Genomic DNA, 19,533 nt, shown 5'->3' on the forward strand with positions numbered 1-19,533 from the left:
GTGAAGAAGCACCGAGCGGGTTTAAAATGTTTGCATTCTCTGCCTTGCCTTTCAGACTTCTATAATAGGATTTTAAAGAGTGCCTACACTTAATGCCACTTTGGGGGGCAGAGGGCCACTGTTGGTCGGGCGAAGTTGGCAGTGAGCTCTTTCTGTCCCCCTTACTTTGATTTTTGCCCTTCCCTTGTTCTCCAAGGAACCCTATTCTGCTTTCTATTTTCTGGATGTTGATGTAAAGGGAGCATTATGACTTTAATGAGTGGATAACAGTTACAAATTTCCATTTCACTTTACTTACCAGCTTAGATGTGGCTTAATGCAGCATGAATAGAATTTGCCCAGAGGTGGATGTGAGCTGAACTGACTAGGTTTCTGACTGCCAATTCTTCTGCACACTAAAATAGCAGCATAACCTATTACCACATTTGTTATCTGTTACTAAGAGAAAATTACCAACCCACCCAGAGAAACAGAAATACAGCTGATCGTGGGACTTCTCAAAAGGGCAGGAAACCTGTTGGTTTTACGTCAGAATGCTCACACAGACTCTCAGAAGAAGATAAACGTTTCCAACCAACTAAAACAAAAAATCTCATTGAAGCCATATTTTTGTTTTTCCAAAACAACAAAACAAAACGAAACAAAAGAAAGAGTAATCTGGCCTAACTACTTTGCACGTGGTCAGTTCTAATCCAGAATGTGTTTTGGGGATGCTTGGGTGGCTCAGTCAGTTAAGCGTCTGCCTTTGGCTCAGGTCATGATCTCAGGGTCCTGGGATCGAGTCCCACATCGGGCTCCCTGCTCAGCGAGGAGTCTGCCTCTCCCTCTGCCCCTTCACACCTGCTTGTGCCCACGTGCACCCGCTCTCTCTCAAATAAATAATACCTTAAAAAGTGAAAGAATGTATTTTTCCCCCTCAAGCTTGCAGGTAGATAGCTTTAACATACCAATTCTCTTCAGTAAATATTTCTTCTGTGTGTATATATGTGTAGAACTCATATGTTCTAAGTGGAGGATCTCACTGACCTGCAGGAAATACAGTGACATCCAAGGGGCCAACCCTGCCCGCGGGTGAGTTACTATCCAAAGCAACGCTGTCCCTGGAGCAGACAGCTCCATGAGCTGGAGGAGTGCTTCTCTACCTTTGTGAAATAGTCCCCTCTTTTCTCACAATTCTTCATAAGCCTTGGCCCTGGAGTTGATCTCCATGATCAATTTAAGGGGATGGGGGACAAAATAGATAAAAGAATGGAAAACCTGTCCATTTGGTTCTCTCCCTTAATAGCCAAATAAAGAGTTTGAACAGAGTGGACAAAAATTTACTGTAAGTAATAAAATATTATCGATCTTTCCATGGTGTAGGAACCGAGGATTCAGGGCCATCCATATGTACTAATTTGGATATGACAAGCTTGGAACCTATTTATAACTTTTAAAGTATTTTATGGCTCTTTCTTTCCAAAGAAGTACACATCATATTGCACAAGGTCTGTGAATATACAAGTGTTCTTCGCTGCCAAAAGCAGCTGAGAAAGCAAAAGGATTACTCAAGCATTGTTTTTCAAACTTGACTTTGTAGTGGGTAATTATGCAGAAATATTTGGTACTTAATAACCTTGAAAGTTTGAATTCAGGAAGATTTTACGGCCCCAAGGCTACATGGTCCGATGGCTCAGGTTCACAAAACCACCAGGAATGGTTCTGGCCCTTGTAACTGAACCCACCTTTGTGCAGATAGAAAACAAAACCCAGTGTCAATAATGCGTCGCTCTAGCCCAGTGCCCGCCTGTCGGGGGCGCTCCGCGGTTTCTCAGGCTGAACTGGGTAGGAATTAAGGCTTCTATTTAAATCAGCAGGGGAAATAAGGAATCTCTTTTCCTCTTAACCTTTGTTCTCCGTCAATCACATAACACCAGATGATTACTAATGTTTTAATTTATCTGTGGAATTCAAAATCGGAAATATTCAAGCATCATTTCATATGGAATGAACAAAGTTTCAAACCAAGCTATCAAATATTTACCGCTCAATTGAAAGAATAAAAGCACACCAGTCAGGGGCTGCATGGGACTCAGGGAGGGTGGCAGCATTATTTTCTCTGGGACTATGGCAGGGAAGCATCTCGTTTCCAGAAGCCGAGTTCTAGGACACAGCTAACCCAACCTCGGATCAGAATTTCCTTGTAGATCTCACCACTTTACTTAGTGAACATCCAAGCTGCTGGCCACATTCCCAGACACCCTCCGTCCCTGATATTATCACAGTCCCCTCCGGGGTGGGCTCCTCATCCGGGTAGGAAGAGAGGCAAGAGAGCCAAAGTCACTCTTGTCCTTCAGGCTTCCTCTGGAATAGCTTCTCCCTCACAAAAGAGTTTTTGCCTGAGCCTCATCTAAGTACAGTAGTTCTTCAGTGACCCAGCAAGATGGATGTTGAATATTAAAAAACATGCCTCCTTTGTTTCATAGGCTGCTTTGTTTTTCTAAGTTTTAAAAACTACCTTTCATCATACCAGTACACAGAGTCTCTTTTAAACTTGTACTTTTGCTTAAGCAATGAGGAGAGAGTGCTATTTACAATTTCCCTTTCTGGCTCTCATATGGCTGTAAAGTACCTTGTTTTTCTTCAGTTGGATTTTTTTTTCTAAGATTTTATTTATTTATTTGACAGAGAGAGACAGAGCGAGAGAGGGAACACAAGCAGGGGGAGTGGCAGAGGGAGAAGCAGGCTTCCCACGGAGCAGGGAGCCCGACACGGGGCTCGATCCCAAGGACCCTGGGACCATGACCTGAGCTGAAGGCAGCCGCTCAACTGACTGAGCCACCCAGGTGCCCCTTGAATTGGATTTTTGAAACATTTTTCCAAAAACCTTTGGATGTCTTATTTCTCCCCATCACCCGCTGAGGGTTCAAACTTAAAGAAATTCATGACCTCAAAAGGCCAACTACAGGCAGAAGGCAACAAGGTGAAAAGCTCGAGGATATTTGCATTCCCGTTTGTTCGCTTTGGCAAATGCAATGTATCTCATCCTTCTGGGCTAACTGCAAATGTGCCCTGGAAAGAGAAACACAAGTATGTGCTTCTCTAATAGGTTAACATACTGACCTGCTTTAAATGGTTCAGCCCAGGGGCAATTAATGTATGGACTTCAACAGACACTCCTGATGGAAATGACTTAAAAGCAAATCATGCTCCTCCTACAGGGGTGGGTGGAACATTCTGCTCACATTAAATACCTTCATCCAAACCTCAAATATGACAAGGATTTTATGCTTAATTGAATGTACTCTTGATAAAAAGAAGGTGCAAAAAGCTGATATTAAAAAATAAATATATAAGGGTTGCACTAAAGTCTGTATTTTCTAGAAATGCTTTAAAGGTTTGCTGGTAGAAACCAGTGGTTATGTAACAAGTCGATTTTAAAAACTTACACCTTTTACAGTTACAGTGCATCCTAGTGAAGCAGTTGAGGTCAAGTCACTAAACATTCCTGCAATTCAAATGGAAGGAAATAGATTAATTCTTTGCTTCGGGGGAAAAAGAAAAAAGAGGATTTATAATGAGAAATCTGTACCAATCTCCCCAAATAGTTAGGGAGGAAACACAAATTTGATAACTGTAGGAGCTAAAGTACTAATTTATGGTCCTCTGAAATAGAAGGTGGTGTCTACGGTTCCTTAGCTTGGCTGGGACCGTGAGCAATTAAAGCTAATGGTTTTCTCCAGCACACCCAAGCACTAGACCTGTTTTTTGTTGTTGCGTTTTGTTTTTTGCTTTCCGCCCCCCCCCTCCCCCGTTCTTCCCTTCTGGCTCTGCCTCGCTGGTTCTCCCCAGCACTGGCTCTTTGAGGGTCAAGGAAGGTTGGGGACCCTCCTTCTCACTCTCCAGACCCCAGACTATCAGACTCGGGTACCGTTGGCCGAGCTTGCCGGCTCCTGCGAGCCCGGGAGGGAACTGGCCTTTCCACGAACCGCCCCAGGCCTCCCGGCCCCCAGCTCGTCAGTCCAGGTCGCCGGCCCTGTCACCGCGGCCGAGCGCAAAGAGCTCGCGTCGTCGTTTTGGGAAAGCGACGCAGCTCCCTCCTCGGTCGCAGTCTGTGCTCCCCGAGCCCCGGCTAGGACCGCGCCGAGTCCCTAGGACTTTGACGGGTTAGAGCAGGCGACCGCCGAGAGCAAGGCCGCCTCGGGCCATCCCCAGCTCTACCCCAGCCCCGGCTCCAAAGCCCGAGCCCCGCGGCCCAGCGCCGCGCGGGGAGAGAAGCAGCTGTTCCCAACAGCTGGGGGGCGGCGGCGCCGGGCACCCCAGGTGCGGCCGCGGCCAATCGCAGGCGTCCGGCCCGCCCCCTCCCCAGCCGGGCGCCGACCCCCGGCCCGCGGGGGAAGGGAGCAGAGAGGTGGAGAGCCGTCCTCGTCACTTGTCTTCCAGCTTCCGCGGCGGGAGGGACAGAACCGGAGCCCGAGCGGCGCGGAGTTCCCCCACCCCCGGCCCCGCCGCCGCGCCCCCCGCCCGCCCGCCCGCTCACCTCCGCGCCCGGACGCGCTCACCGCCGACCCTACCCACGCCCCACCCAAGACACCTACCTAATTTCCAAGAAAGAAAAAAAAAAATCTACCTCTAAACGCGCCCGCTCCTTCGCTCGAGGACCACCCTCTTTTTCATTTTTGGCCTCCCAGCTTGGTGAGTGGAAACCACTTGCACATTCTATAGAACAGGATCCTAACCCAGACGATCCGGAGAATTTGTACGGTGACCGGCAGGGGGGGCGGGAGGAGAGAGCGAAGTCAAGTCTCCGGGGCTGCTGGCGACTTCGGAAGCCGCGCGCCCCGCGCCCTCGGCCGCCCCCGGCCTCTCGCCCCCGCCGCGCCGCCGCCCTCGCCCCCGGGCTCGCCCTTGGCCCCCGGCGGCCGCGAGAGGGTGCGGGAGACGCGGAGCCGGAGGAGGCGGCGCAGCCGCTGCCCGAGCCGCAGCCGCAGCCGCAGCCGGAGCCCGAGCCGCGGGGCGGGCGCGAAGATGCACACGACCCAGAAGGACACGACGTACACCAAGATCTTCGTCGGGGGGCTGCCCTACCACACCACCGACGCCAGCCTGCGCAAGTACTTCGAGGTGTTCGGCGAGATCGAGGAGGCGGTGGTCATCACCGACCGGCAGACGGGCAAGTCCCGGGGCTACGGATTTGTAAGTTGCGCGGCTGAGGGCTGGCGTGGGCTTGGGGTTGGGGAGGGTGGGGTGGGGGTGACAAAGGGCCCGGAGGGGAAATCGAGGACCGCGGGGGCGGGGAGACACGGGGCGGCGCAGGGCTTCGGTGGGGGGGGGTCGGGGTTTGCCGTGGGGGGCTCGGTGTGACAATGTGAGGAACCCCGCGGACGCGGGCGGCGCGGCCCCTTTGCTCCCGGCTGAACTGAAAGTTTGCGCGCGGCGGAGCTGGGGGAGGGAGGGCTGTGCTGCCTCGCGGGGTTTCGAGGGGACCCAGCGCCCTGCGGTGTCGGGGGAACAGGCGGAGCGGGGGTGGAAGGAGAGAACTAACCACTGCCTGGATTTGCGGGTGCGCGGGCCTGGGAGGGAGGGGCCGCAGCCCCTCGGAATCGCACGCCGGCGTTGGAAGCCGGTGGTTAAGCGCGCTGTTGCTTTGTAAAAATGCGTGTCTTCAGGCGTTCTGGCTGGGGCGGGGAGGGGACACCCTAGGAGGTCTAGGGCTCTACTCCTTATGCCACCCCCCCCTTTTTTTTTAAATTGCAAAGATGGATTCTTTAAAAAGATGATCCTCTAGCTCTTTGCTGAACTGAAGGAGAGCATATTAAGCCTCCTGGGGATTTAAGCGTGCAAATTCAGCGGCTGGAGAGCCGGCAGCTCCAGAGTAGGACAATAGCTACGGTCGTTAGGGAGTGCTTGCTGGTGGTTGGGGGCACCGGGCGGATGTGAGGCTGGACTTTCTTTAAAGCAAACAGCGCCTCTTAGGTTGGGTAGGGACCTGGGGGGGCGGTCGGGGGAGGGAGGATCTAGAGTTCCAAGACGGAATTCAGGCTTCCGACTCCCTGCTAGGCCCTACTAGCGCCCTGAAGACTTTGGGGGTGTGGGGAGGGGGTTGTTTCTTTCTTCCTGTTTTTTCTTTCTTGTTTTCTTTTTTGACGGGGGATCAAGGAGTAAGTTCCAGGAAAAGAAAAAGGAAAGGAAAAGGAAGGAGAGAGAGAGAGAGAAAGAAAGAAGAAAGAAAAGAAAAGAAAAAAAGAAAAAAGAAAGTTTAAGAACCCCCTCAGTTTTCTCATGAATGACTTCTCCAGTGTGATTCTTGGTTTCCTTCAGGGGTTGATTTAGAGCTTTGTATGTATGTCTGTGTGTGTATGTTGCTAAGGTCACCATGGCTGACCGAGCCGCTGCTGAGAGAGCCTGCAAGGATCCGAACCCCATCATTGATGGCAGGAAGGCCAATGTGAATCTGGCATACTTGGGAGCAAAACCAAGGATCATGCAACCAGGTGAGAAATGTTCCTCCTACCCACTCCACCCCCCATCTTGAGGACCCCCCCCAACTTCTGAATAGAATGGATCCCTGTTTCAGAAGACATTGTAGATGTTTAGTGAAGTTGAACCACGGCTGGTTATTCTATCAGGATATTAAATGAGCGTTGTCACCGGCTCTTGCAGGACTTGAAATGTACCTATGTGCAAAAGTAGATCTTGGGGGTCTGGACAGTTTGTACCCACCCAGACTTAGGCTTGACTCATCTGTTTCAGGTATGACATACAGTCAGTCTACTCTTCTATTTTCCAGTTTCTCGCCACTTGTAGGTCATTCACATGTGGATTTTGTGGGCCAAATGTGTCCCCTCCAGCTGGTTATACTTCCCTACATACTGTTGTCTCTCCTTCTACCACCAGTGGCCCTGTGCTCAGAGCGGGCAGTCCAACTTGAACACTGACCCAAGAGAAGCCTAGGGGCAGGGGGTGGTGTCTGGATGGTAAAGCTTTAACATAAAATCACAGACTATTAGTAATCAAAGAAAATGGGGAGATTTCAGGTATGCCTGGGCCCTCGTGTAACAGATAAACTGACCCCTAGAGATGGAAAATGTTTTACTCCAAAGTCATGAAGCTATTAGGCGTCAAAAGGGAAGCAGGCTTTTGTCTATGTGAAAATTTGACCTTTTGGATTATTTACAACACTGCCTCTGCCATGAGCACAAATAATTAAGAGTTGACTGTTGAGCAAATGGTATCTTTTTCTTGGGTAAGCAACTCTGTTTTGTTAAGTTATTATACTCTTCACTCAAGTGTTTCCATCTGAAATTTTGGAAAGAGGTTGACACTTCCCTCCAAATGGATTTACTAGGGAACTAGATTGTCAAGAAAGTGAGTGCATGTGCCCATATCCGTGAACATTAAAAAAAACTTGTGTTTGTGTGTGTGCTATCCAGAAAAGGAGAGTTTGTTTTTGTGAATTTTAAATACCATAATCTGTAAAACCCATAATCTTCCAAAGCATTGTCCAGCATGTTCCAAATTACAAAGACTTTTTATAGATCATGATTCAGAATTGCAGGAATATTTGTGACATGTAACTTCATTATCAAGTCCTGTTGTTCCTGGTTTCATTCCACAAGAATTTTTCCCTGGCCTAATTTTTTAAGGTCTTCTTGTATGACTGTCAAACTTCGCAGATAATTTTTAGTTTCCACCTGTAGCCTATTAAAATTTTTACCTGGGTCCATGATAACATTAGTAAAAAGAACTTTTACATATGTATGTGTATATATTTATAATATGTATCTATAATGATAACATCAGTAAAAAGAATTTTCAAATATATATATTTGTAACATATATAATATTTATAATATTTTCTGTAAAGCATCCAAAGAATGGTGATCTTCTCCAAGTGAACGTTGTGATTGGATTTTAATATGTAGGAGTCATAAATGCCTAACCATGCACAAATAGAGAATGTGGTATGTTTTATTGTTAGGTTTTGCCTTCGGTGTTCAACAACTTCATCCAGCCCTCATACAAAGACCGTTTGGGTAAGTCAGTTCATCAGGCCCTCCTAAGTTTTGATAAGTATCATCTGTTAACCTACCTGCCTCTGTTATATACAGACAAGATCATCATGTCACAGAATGTTCCTTGTGATACATATTTATATATGTTTGTACCTTTTTGATGCTGATAATATAAATATTTTTAGATGAGTCAAGTTACTGACCAAGTTTGCAGCCTCCAAACCAGACAAATTTTGAGCTTATGATTAACAAAACAAAACAAAACAAAACTACCAGGTATGACTTGTGTACGAGACGATTGTGTCCCGGCACCATGATTACTGTTCAACTTGACTCAATGTTATTTATCTCTTTCTAACCTGACAGGGCTCGTATACAGTTAAGCTAACTGATCAGAAGGATACGGTGAATAGTTCTGTTTGGAATTAAACTCTGTAACCAGTAGACTCAGACACACAAGCTCAGATGGTGATTAACGATGCATGGATGTTGGTGTTGTTTTATTTTTCACAATAGTCAATAGACCTCCGTGTGCTTTATTTTATTTATTACAGTAATGAAGTGGTGTTGATAGCTAAACTGTGTGCTTTTTACTTAATTGAAAAGAGCTGTAGTGAAAGTGTTTTCTTTTCCTCGGGGAAGGGGCTCTTTGTGTTTTTGGTTTTGGTGGTGGTGTTGAGGAGTGTTGACTTTTGACTTTGCCATGGGAAGCAAAGGGCCTTTTTTTTTTTTTCTTGCTTTTAAGCTGTAGCCTGTGACTCCCACTTAACCATATTTTTGTAGTGAGTGCTAAATTGTGTGATTTCCCTCTGTGAGAATACAGATTCATTGCTTGCATGTCCTAAGTTTCTGTTTTACCGGGGAGTTTTCTGGGAATGGGGTTCTTTCTTTTGCAATGTGTATCCACTTTTAGGCCTTCTCATTTAAAGGTTCAACAAACACTCAATCAGATTTCACTGACACTAGCCAGTTTTTTGAGTCGAGTGGCACTAACTTTCACCTTTCAGACCTAACTCAGGTGAACAGGCTGCTCATCTTTGTGTTCCCTTTGGGCTCTGTGATTACCAGCTTTCCTCCTCTGAGTGCCCTTCTTTCCCTTCTGTTCAGACACCGTAAGTGGGCGATCCCTACCACCTAAATTTACTCGGACTACTTAGAGTCTGTTTGGGCTGTATTCTACCTGATTGACATTGCTAGAACTCTAGTGACAGAGATTTCAGCTTCCGTTTTAAATAGTCTAATTGTTCAAGAAGTGTTTTATCCTCAGCTATCATTTCTTCTCTAGTTTAGCACCTAAATATCTACCTGTGTAACCTTGAAGGTCAGATTCTAGGTAGATGATAGATAGATAGATAGATAGATAGATATCAGCCTTGTGTGTCTCCGAGGATAGACCAGAAAAAGTAATAATCATTGCACTTGGTAGGGCCAGGTTGTTTTCCATGAATACCTTCTTAAAACCCTCCCTTTAACATAGGGATTCTTCACCTTACCGCCAACTCTTACTTTTTTAAACCGTGGGAGAGTAGCCTGTCCAATATGATTAGAAAGGGCCTTCATATCTCCATAGCTGTTTATCAGTGCCCCATCCCAACCGTCCTGGGTACCGACAACAAATAGTGGGTTGATGGGTCCAGCTACTTCTGTGGGTCCTCTCCTCATTGGTCTAGACTACGTGTAAGGTGGGATTAGGGAGGAGAACATACATCCTAAGAAGTGGTGATAAACTTAATCATGATCTCACAGTAATAGTCTTGAAACAGTTATGCGGCTAAATCGATCAACAGGTATTAGCATGTGTTTATGTTTTTCTGTGCTAAGTAGGTGATACAAACTAAGGAGACTGCAAAACTAACACAAACCAATCAAGAACTATTAATTGCTAAGATACTTGCTATTTAGGACAAAAGGTATTCAGAATAGCAAGAAAACAGGTGAATTGGAGAGGTTGCACAAGGCTTCATGGGACTTGAACTAGTCTCGGACCAGTGGGTATGTCCTGGACAGGTAACAGGAGCAAGGGACATGCCTGAGAGCTATAGGATGAGGTGAGCAGAAGCAAAGGCAGAGAAGAGAAAAAGATTTAGTGCATGGAGAAACCAGACTGTTTATGGAGGATACTGAGAGCTGGACATAGAAATTGGGACTGGCTGTGGTAGTCTGCATTGATCCTTGAGAAAGAAAGTAGCACACGGAAAATAAGAACAACCAGAATAAAATGTCCTATGGAAATTTTAAATCAAGTATGCTTTGATAGTAACCTTTTGTTGTTCATCCCTGCTAATATTAAGCTGTCTTTATAAAGGATGGTGATTATTACTGTTTGCATAAGTTGTTTGAACTTGAGATTCTTATTAGAAATAGATACATTGCAGGCTTTCTCTTTTCTTTTTTGAAGGGGTTCTTTAACACTGCTCTAATTCCCAGAGTCTGTACCTAATAAATCACACCTGGTCATCCTCAATTCATTTGGAATGCCACACGTTTTTATTTTAGGCCTGGAAAAAAGCTTGAGAATTTTTAATCTTACTTGACTTGTTTGAAGTTCTAGTAACTGAACTATTTTTTTATGTGGTCCTTAGGGGCCATTTAACGGGCTTTTCCAGAGAAAATCTTGGCTTGAAGGAATTTCTGATGTAACACAATGGGCAGATGTATAGATTCTCGTCCATTTGCTAAACAATGTCTTAGAAATACTTTCTGGTTGCAAGAAGCATTTTCTTATTGAAACCTTAGAGAGGAAAAACTATGCATGTGTGAGTAGAAAATTCTAGGTTGGTTTAGAGCAGTTTGAAATACCCTTAAACATTTATTGAGTATATCCTTAAGTGCTCAGGGTTTTGGGGGGGAGGGTTTGAAGATTTTATTTATCTGAGACAGACAGAGAGAGAGAGAGCGTGAGGGGTGGGGAGGGGAAGAAGAGGAGGGAGAAGCAGACTCCCCACTGAGTGTGGAGCCGGATGCGGGGCTCTATCCCAGGACCCGGAGATCACGACCTGAGCTGAAGGCAGAAGCCTAAACAACTGAGCCACCCAGGCGCCCCTTAAGTGCTCAGTCTTACACTAGTTGTATTAACACTGTACTAGATACTATACTATCCACTAAGGGGGGCGGGGGCAGGAGGGGCAGTAACATTAAGTGACCATCTCCTACATGCCTTGTACTAGTAAGAAATTTACATAAATCATGTAATTCTCACAATACTTATTTGACTCAAGCTGTTCATGTCAGCCTGTGAATGTTCTTTCCATGGGTGAAAAAACAGATACAGAGAGCTTAATTAACTTGCCACAGGGCTAGTAAGTAATAGAGTCTGGTTCTAGGTTCATAATCATGATTTTCCTGACCTCAAAAGCCGTGTTCTTTTAACAAGAACATTATAGCCAGAAAGACACAATTCCATTCTCCCTGGTAATCTAGTAAGAAAACTGAGAAGCCCCCAGAAGGGTGTGGCTTCAGACAAGGAGGGAGACATCAGGTTCTTGGGACCCAAGAAGTCTTCATGAAAGAGGTAGAAGCTGACCTAGATCTTTGAAGGATGGTCGAGGATAAGGTACTCTTGTATTGAGTGCCTACTTTATTCATCATTGTAGGCTCTGTGCGTAGATAATGTTATTTAATGCACAGCAATTCAGGGTTGGAAATATTGGATTCATGGTCACATATGAGAAATGTGAGACCAGAAGGTGAGGCAAATTCCTGAAGGCTCTCTACAGAGTGAGTGCTAGACCTAGGGTGGAAAAGAGTTGGATTTCAACAGGTAGAGATGGAATGAGGTTTGGCTTCCCTGGCAAAGGGATGGCACGAGCAAAGTGAGAATCTAGAAATGTGTGGCTTGTCCAGGGAGCACTGAGGAGTCCAGCTGACCCGGGTTCGAGGAAAGGTGGAAAGAAATACTGGAAGGAGTGTTTTGGAGCCAGAAGCATAAAAGGCATAGCATGCCAAAGGGGCCACAGGTTACAAGAACAAGCAAATGAAATGAAGACTTCGCCAGCAGTCTGGTGATAGACTGGAAGAGGAAACCAGTTAGGGTGTCAAAAGTCACAAAGAGATGTCAGAGGACCTGCAAAAGAGAAGGAAAATGTAGTCAGTGTTCTTCGACAGTTGCCCAGGGTGTCTGCCTTGTTCCTCTGCTTTTGTAACCACTGGGTATGCCCACTGTGTGATTAACTGAGGGAAGGGACACTGGTAGGTAGGGGAGACAGATTCTCAGATTGCCTTCATGGGCTCCTTAAACTAGTAAAAGACCTCCTAATGCAAGAATGACTTCCAAAGCACCACCTTAGCCTTTGGTCCTTTCCTGCCTGCCTTCCTGAAGGGAGGTATTTTAGGCTCTCCTTGGTCTTCTGGGTTCTCCTTTCCCTGAGCCTCTAACACTGCTAGGATTTCATGTGCCTTCCAGACGTACTCCTGACCCTTGCCAGACTTCATGTAGGGTTCTGATATGCCAGGGAACTCTACACTCTCATTGGTTGGCATTATCAAATGAAAACTATTAATATAAAATCAGTGCAGAGACAAGAGTCCTGTAAGCGGCCCTGCCTATCTTCTAGTGCATTCTTTTCACACACACACACACACACACACACACACACACACACACACACACTTCATCCTGCCTTTTTATAGGCTAAACTTATTTTCAGTTACCAGCATTCATTCAAAGATACAAACCTGGTAACCATCCTGTTGTCCTTGGAGCTTTGGGAGTACAGGGGTTAATGTTTCCCTATCAGTGAGATTCATACTGGCTGGACTTCACTGCTGATAGATGTTTTACTTTGGCCTTATAAAGACATTTTACCCGCTGGAAACCCTTGTCGCATGACAGGATCAAAAATAGCCCGGCTGCAGCCCCTGCTGTCCATCACCACATGTAAACGGCTTGAGTGGAGGCTCTCTTTGCCGTGTCCGCACATTGTGGACACGGCGGCCTCCAGGGACCGGGTTTCATAAAGCCACACCTGTTGCTGTGAGTGAGTCAGTCACCTGACCTAGAGAAAAGTTTGGAGTATGTGCATGACCATGCGTCTGGTTTCTGACAAGCAATTAAGAACATCTCTAAGTGTCCTCAGAAACACTTGGATGACGTGTTTTCTCCTGGCACTGGAAAGATCTACAAGTCTAGTAAAATCGAGTGTATTTTTATCATTGGGGTCAAAGTTCACTACCCTCTATGATAAATTCATCTTTTCCATGGGTGTTTGTTAATAAGGACTTTCAGTGAAACTCTGAAAAGGCAAAGCAAAAATCTGTGTTTTTGGAAATCTAAATGTGAAGTTTTTCAGTCTTGAGTTCTTTAAAATACTTTAAAGGATTGCTACTTGTTGCTTGTACTTCCTGTTACATTGGCTTTGCCAACAACCAGATGGCATTATAGTGTCATATTTTTAGAAATATAGGGGGTTCTGATGGAGATTGCTTTCAAGAAAGGTGAAAATAAGTCAAATATTCATGGTAGCATTTTAAAGGGGCAGTAATGAATCGCAAGAGTGTGAGAATTGAAATGCACGGGTTTTCTTAAAAATACCTCTCGTGATTTATTTTTTTAACGGAATTAACTTCCTAAGTAAAGGTCATTGGAGTGTGTCTTGTATGTGATCTCTGAACGTATAATTGTTAAAGGTATTTGATCTTGTTTCTTGAACTTTTACAGGATAATACGTAACACAATTGATATGTATTAAATATTTATGAGTAGGGCAGATTTGACACCAACATGCTAATCTATTTGTTGATTTGGAGGATAAAACAAGAGTTCCTATTTGCGCAAAAAAAAAAATGTTTCCTTACTCGTTTTGTTATGTAAACCTTTTAAGTTTATATGAATTTTTAGAAATATTCCTATTCCTTCCTTTTCCCTCAACCTCATCATTTCCCCAAAACCCCTTCTGTCTGTCTTGCATAGAGATAAACAAGCTGGCTGAACTTCAGGTGCCTGATAGTCAAACAGGTTTGGTTGACCCTTGTGTCCTTATGAATTTTATGGAGAGAAAGAAAGAAAGAAAGGCAAAAAGCGTGCTGCACATCTCTTTGGGAATCACTGCCATGAATGTTGATAGCATTTCTGTAGCTTCCCACAACAGCCTCTTGTGATAGACTGAGCTGCACTACAGTTCGTTTGAGAAGTGTGATTCTGCTGTGTTTACCACACTTTTAAACTCCTTTTTTTATTTTGTCGCCTGCTTCTTGTATCATCATTATTTTTAATAAGGGTGACTGAGGTTGCAGAGAGATTAATGTGTGCTGAGTCTGCATAGCAATTTCAAGTAGGGTTGCCATGATAATAAACATACGGATTTTGTGGAAAAATTGATTTTACTTTTGGGAAATCGGCCAACCCCCTCCTCCCCTCCCCCCCCGAAATTGAACGATCACGGATTACCTTTGGAGTCCTATTATAGTCACCGCTGAGAATTTTTTTCTCTTTGCTACACAGTTTTACGAACTCATTGCAAAATTTTCCGAAGTCTTAAAATCAATTAAGCACGTATTCACTACCTCTCCGGTGCGTAGCCCTCATGAACCTTGATTTACTTGCCAAACTTCTGCTGAACGATAAGCGTTGGTTCTCTTAACCGATCCTAAATCCAACTTCCAGCAGGGAGGGGCATCCCCCCCCGCACACACACACCCCCCCCCCCACTGCTTTTGTCGCTGAATTCCTTTCGGGGCGCTCCGTGATCCGGCTACCGCCTAGAGCACTCCGACGGACCCCTGGCGAGGAGATATTGTGGCAACCCTATGCTCGTAATAACCACTAAATTTGAGTCTGTCTTATCTCTGAACGAGCCGCGCTGCAGACAGGGGGGGCCAGCGGCGCCTGACTCGGTGTTCCGTTTGTCCGCAGGATCCCCGCCCACTACGTGTACCCGCAGGCGTTCGTGCAGCCCGGCGTGGTCATCCCGCACGTGCAGCCCACGGCCGCCGCCGCCTCCACCACCCCTTACATCGACTACACGGGCGCCGCCTACGCCCAGTACTCGGCGGCCGCCGCCGCCGCCGCCGCCGCCGCAGCCTACGACCAGTACCCGTACGCGGCCTCGCCGGCCGCCGCCGGCTACGTCACGGCGGGGGGCTACGGCTACGCCGTGCAGCAGCCAATCGCCGCCGCCGCCCCTGGGACGGCCGCTGCCGCCGCGGCCGCGGCCGCCGCCGCCGCCGCCTTCGGCCAGTACCAGCCGCAGCAGCTGCAGACCGACCGCATGCAGTAGAGCGGCCACGTGACCAGAGTCGACTCGTTTCCCCCCCCCTCCCCTCCCCCATTGCCCGACGAGTAGTAGGTAAGGCGAGTTAACATCGACTTAACAGCTTTCCGGAGGGGAAAAAAACAAAAAACAGCAAAAAAAAAAAAAAAAAAAAGCAAAGCTATGCTCTCGTGAAGCAGAATTCTTATTTTTTTTTTTTTATACTCCAGTAGTGTCGTAGATGAGAGAGAGAGAGAGAGAGAGGGGAGTGGGCGCAGTTTTGGAAATCGATCCCAAAGAGAGCCTGAGTCAAGGAAAGTGGGAGTAAACGGTGGAACTTCACTTTTATAACGGGATTTTTATTTTTGCTCTTTTTATAGTATCAGGGAAGCAAACTGCCTTTTACAAGTTAGGAGATGCTATTTGAATCTAGTCGAACCAGGGAATACAGAGTGAGCAATATGTAGCTTGAATTACCTTTAAAAGCAGATTTCAAAACACACACACACACACACACACACACAAAATGGTGAAAGCACTGATTGTCATTTTTAGCAGTCACTATGGCCTCTAGAACTTTTTCAGGTAAGAAGATCACGTTCTTACTCTCTCAAAACAAGGGCATCGAACAATCAACCTGGGAGCGTGGCAGTGGGTAAAATGGTGGACAGGCACCAAAGCGATTTTCTCATCTCTCCTGTGGATGAGCGGGACTGTGGGGCAAGTGATGTGGAATTAATGGGTGCAGCAGCTGTACAGACAATCAATAACACACACAGTTCTGGAAAGAACACATCACTTGTGCTTGTTTGATGAGCTTGTCACATTCTAATCCCTCTCCCCATCCTGTTTCAATTTTGGGAAACTTGTATCTGCTGGTCTCAGCAGTTCTGATTCTGAAATAGGATCAGGCTTTTACTACAACAGCCTTCTCTTTCTATTTATTGTGTTGACTCGTGGCTTACAATTAAAGGCAGGCAAAGTTTGTAGACTCTAAACCCTTAAGAACTGTCTTAAGGACGTTTCTTTCTCCCCCCCCCCCCTTTTAAAATAATTTTACACTTTTTAGTATCTATTTCAGAGTCATATTTAAAGCTATTTATTAGTGAACACAGTACACGAGACAACAAGGTGACTGAGATTACAATTCTTCAAAGGTTAACGATAATGTGGTTTATACTGTGCCTTAATAGTAATGCTATTTAAGATATTTATTTTTAAGTTTTACTATGCTGCACTCTAAAGAAAGGAACTTTAGATGTGACACTGTAAAATTATGTATTCATCTCATGGCATAAATTATTTAGTAGGTCTAGATGTAGCATATTAAATATTAACCTATCCAATGAAAGATGTTGACTTGGATTTATTTAAATTCATATGTGCACTGTATAAGAGAATCCTCTTACATTAACACATTTTAATTTATTTTAGTTTTTAGGTTTTTTTTTTTTTTTAAAGAGAGATACTGCTAGCTTCATGCTTCCTTCTCTAAGTTTTGCTCGTGTAGATCTCATTTATTGGTACTTCATTAGTTTAACACTATTCTTATGTAGTTTATGTAGTTTTAAAATGCTGCTTTACTTTTTTCTTCCAAAACTGCAATATTTGCAATTTTTATTCTTAAACTAAATTGAATACTATTTTACACTGTATTGGATTTTTATACTTGAACAATTTCATACAAGGGAAGACAGGTTAGCATTTTTATGGACTTTCTCCATTATCACTGGATTTACTTTAAGTATTCCCATACTAGACAGTGTTATGTAATGTAGACATGACTCTCCTGTGCAGATTATTTATTCATTGTGTATATTGCTTTATAACATTTCAGATCTTCTAATCTATTCACTTGTATTAAATATAATTTTTAAAAACTTCTGTTGCATCGATTGTTTCTAATTTTGTCGTAAAGGTAAGACAACTTCTCCTTCTAACTCACATTAATTACATGTAACATTTTCGGTGAGCAGAGAGCTTCCCAGATGCCCTGTTTTTATACCTTTTAAGTAGATTTTATTAACCCACCATCTTTCTTATATTCAGCAAATGATCTAGGTCCTCCCCCCACAGTGAACCCTAAAGGGCTATTCATGGCACTGAAAATTGCTTAACTAAAGGTCACTCAACAGAGTGTGCGCAGAGGGGTCCAGTCCATCCAAAGCTGGAGTTGGGTAAACTGAGGTTTGGTATTAGAGGCTACCGCTTTCCAGCAATATGAATGGAGTAGGTTGCTTTTTGTAATCCACTTTTGGGGTGAGGTTTTCATTGATTTCTGTAATACTGGGACAATACTACTGGTCTCACACAGTAAGCTCTTGGTAAATGATCACTGGTAGTAGTTGTTGTAATACCTACAGTAAAAGCTAACCTAAAAGGAAGTCACCTTTTGAAATGTTTCCATTTTTCAATTTTTGTGCCCATAGATGTGGCAGTCTCTGATAATGTGTGTATTAGAACATCAAATTCATTTTGATGGCAAAATTCATTTGACTGGCATATTGATTGTCTTAAAGTGTGTATGTTATGTTAATTATGGAATGGATTGTTGGTTGGTCCCTTGGTCTTAGGATTTACCAAATGTGTGATATAATGTCTTTTATTGAACTCCATTCCTTTGCGAAAATTATGAGCAGCAGAAAGTTGTGATAACAGACTCTATCATGCTTTCTGCTTTACTATCACCAATTTCCTATTTAGAGCCATCACAATCTCAAATGTTAATTGCCTCTAATTTTCCAAAGAAAACTAGAGACCAACTTATTCCCAGGCAGGAATATTATGCACCTTCAAGGTGTTATCTTGGATCAGCAAGATAATTTCTAAGCTACTTAATTCAGTTGATGCATCAAATTATTCCACTCCAAAAGACATGTTCTACATTTAATTTTTCAGATTTACGAAAGGTCACTTTTGTCCTCAATAGGCCACATATTGATTGCTGAATTCTAGAATGAAACATTACTTGATTTATCAGCAAAGAATAGGTCAGACAGTTCTGGGAAAACCTTGTCAAAGCCGAAAGTCCTCCTGCCCTTGGCTGCACCTTTCTTGGGGGTATTTCTGATCTATACTAATATCAATATTAGCAATTGCAAAGAGGCCGAGATTTTTACTTTCTAATACTATTCTATATATTTCTATAACTAAAAGTTCTTACCTCATTAAGAAGGGAGGGTAGCCATGGCCTAATATACACGGTGGTCAGGCAGGCCAGTTGTATATGTAGAGGGTCCGAGAAGCAAAGAGCCAGCTGAGTCCTGGTTCCTGTACCTACCAGCAGGGTGACCTTGAAGCACTTTATCCTGGTAAGATGGGAGTTGATCGTGTCCAACACAGTGGCTCTATCTACCTCTCACATTGTTGATTAAATGAATTAATTACATGAGAGCATTCTAAAAATGCTTAAGTATTAGGCAAATGGAAATTATACTGAGGGAATATATGCAATATTAATTTGGAAATTGATCCTCCGTCGTCTCGTATTGAATGACCCTTCCAACGGAGGACATAATCGTATCTCATGATGTGATCTTTATGCGGTCCCCACCAAGAAACAGCTAAAATTGTTGTGCGAGAGGAACGGTGCAAAAATAGCACTGAAAGATGGCAAGATTGCCCAGATAGGGAAGGAAGGGGAGAAGAGAAGGTTCTGGAATACATTTCTCTCACAGGGGAGTTATATTTAGCTCCTTCCTCACTCCTGTCAAATATTGTTCTTCTTAATTCCCTCTGAGGCTTGAAAGCGTTCATTAAGATGACAGCCTGAGGTTTGGAGGGGCAGAGGTGAAGACGAACCAAAAAATAAATAAATGCATTTTCATGCTTACTTTTGTCCTCTCTTCTCCTTCAAGAGTTCCAGGCTGTTTCCATGGAAATCCTCACTTGTTTTGCTTAAGCACTTCGTACAGAAGAGGTTTTCATTTGGGGGTGTTTGTTCCGAGCTGAATTTCAGAAGTTCAATAATGGTTTTAGCCAAGTTCTTTAAATTCCAGGCTTTGAAACCCCAGTCGTAAATCAAAATGAGAAAGAAGTCAGACAAGATGTGTATAAGCACTTTAGAAATTTTAGATAAGAAAAGTGATATACATTTATAGCTTTGATAACATAAATTAGTTATGTCTTATTGCACAGTATTTGGTCATTCTTGACCCCTGACCAGCTTCTTCAGAGAGAAAGTCTATAAAGTCTCCTCTTTTCCAGTCACTTGTCTTCTGGAAGATGGATGCCATTGCTTTAAATCCAAGATGCTACCACTGAGCTATTAATCTACTTTGAGTTGGAGGGTGTCCTTTGTTTTCCATTTTGCCACTGTTGGAGGTAATTCTGATTACAGTAGGGACTGAGTA

The 19,533-nt window shown here is 44.4% G+C and overlaps 1 protein-coding gene across 2 annotated transcripts; it reads left to right on the plus strand.

Annotated features, from left to right (window-relative positions):
• Window positions 1-5,007: 5,007 nt before the first annotated feature.
• RBM24 (RNA binding motif protein 24) lies at window positions 5,008-15,208 on the plus strand. 2 transcript variants are annotated; one of them, XM_028107565.1, is made up of 4 exons: window positions 5,008-5,226; window positions 6,350-6,473; window positions 7,961-8,015; window positions 14,845-15,208. In XM_028107565.1, the coding sequence occupies exons 1-4, from the start codon at window positions 5,008-5,010 to the stop codon at window positions 15,206-15,208; spliced, it is 762 nt and encodes a 253-aa protein (XP_027963366.1). The 2 variants fall into 2 exon arrangements, with proteins under 2 accessions (XP_027963366.1, XP_027963365.1); XM_028107564.2 differs by having other exon boundaries at window positions 5,008-5,175.
• The last annotated feature ends 4,325 nt before the right edge of the window (window positions 15,209-19,533 follow it).

Source organism: Eumetopias jubatus, unplaced genomic scaffold (assembly GCF_037043125.1).
Source record: "Eumetopias jubatus isolate StellerSeaLion01/CBP00866 unplaced genomic scaffold, mEumJub1_p1.0 scaffold_6, whole genome shotgun sequence".
In the NCBI taxonomy this organism is placed as follows: domain Eukaryota; kingdom Metazoa; phylum Chordata; class Mammalia; order Carnivora; family Otariidae; genus Eumetopias; species Eumetopias jubatus.

What these genes read in the sequence shown, in the direction of transcription:
- RBM24 (XM_028107565.1), top strand. Translation starts at nt 5,008, where the DNA reads ATGCACACGACCCAGAAGGACACGACGTACACCAAGATCTTCGTCGGG. An exon ending in TTGGGGTTGGGGAGGGTGGG is followed by an intron (nt 5,227 to 6,349) that starts GTGGGGGTGACA and finishes TATGTTGCTAAG; the next exon opens with GTCACCATGGCTGACCGAGC. An exon ending in ACCAAGGATCATGCAACCAG is followed by an intron (nt 6,474 to 7,960) that starts GTGAGAAATGTT and finishes TTTTATTGTTAG; the next exon opens with GTTTTGCCTTCGGTGTTCAA.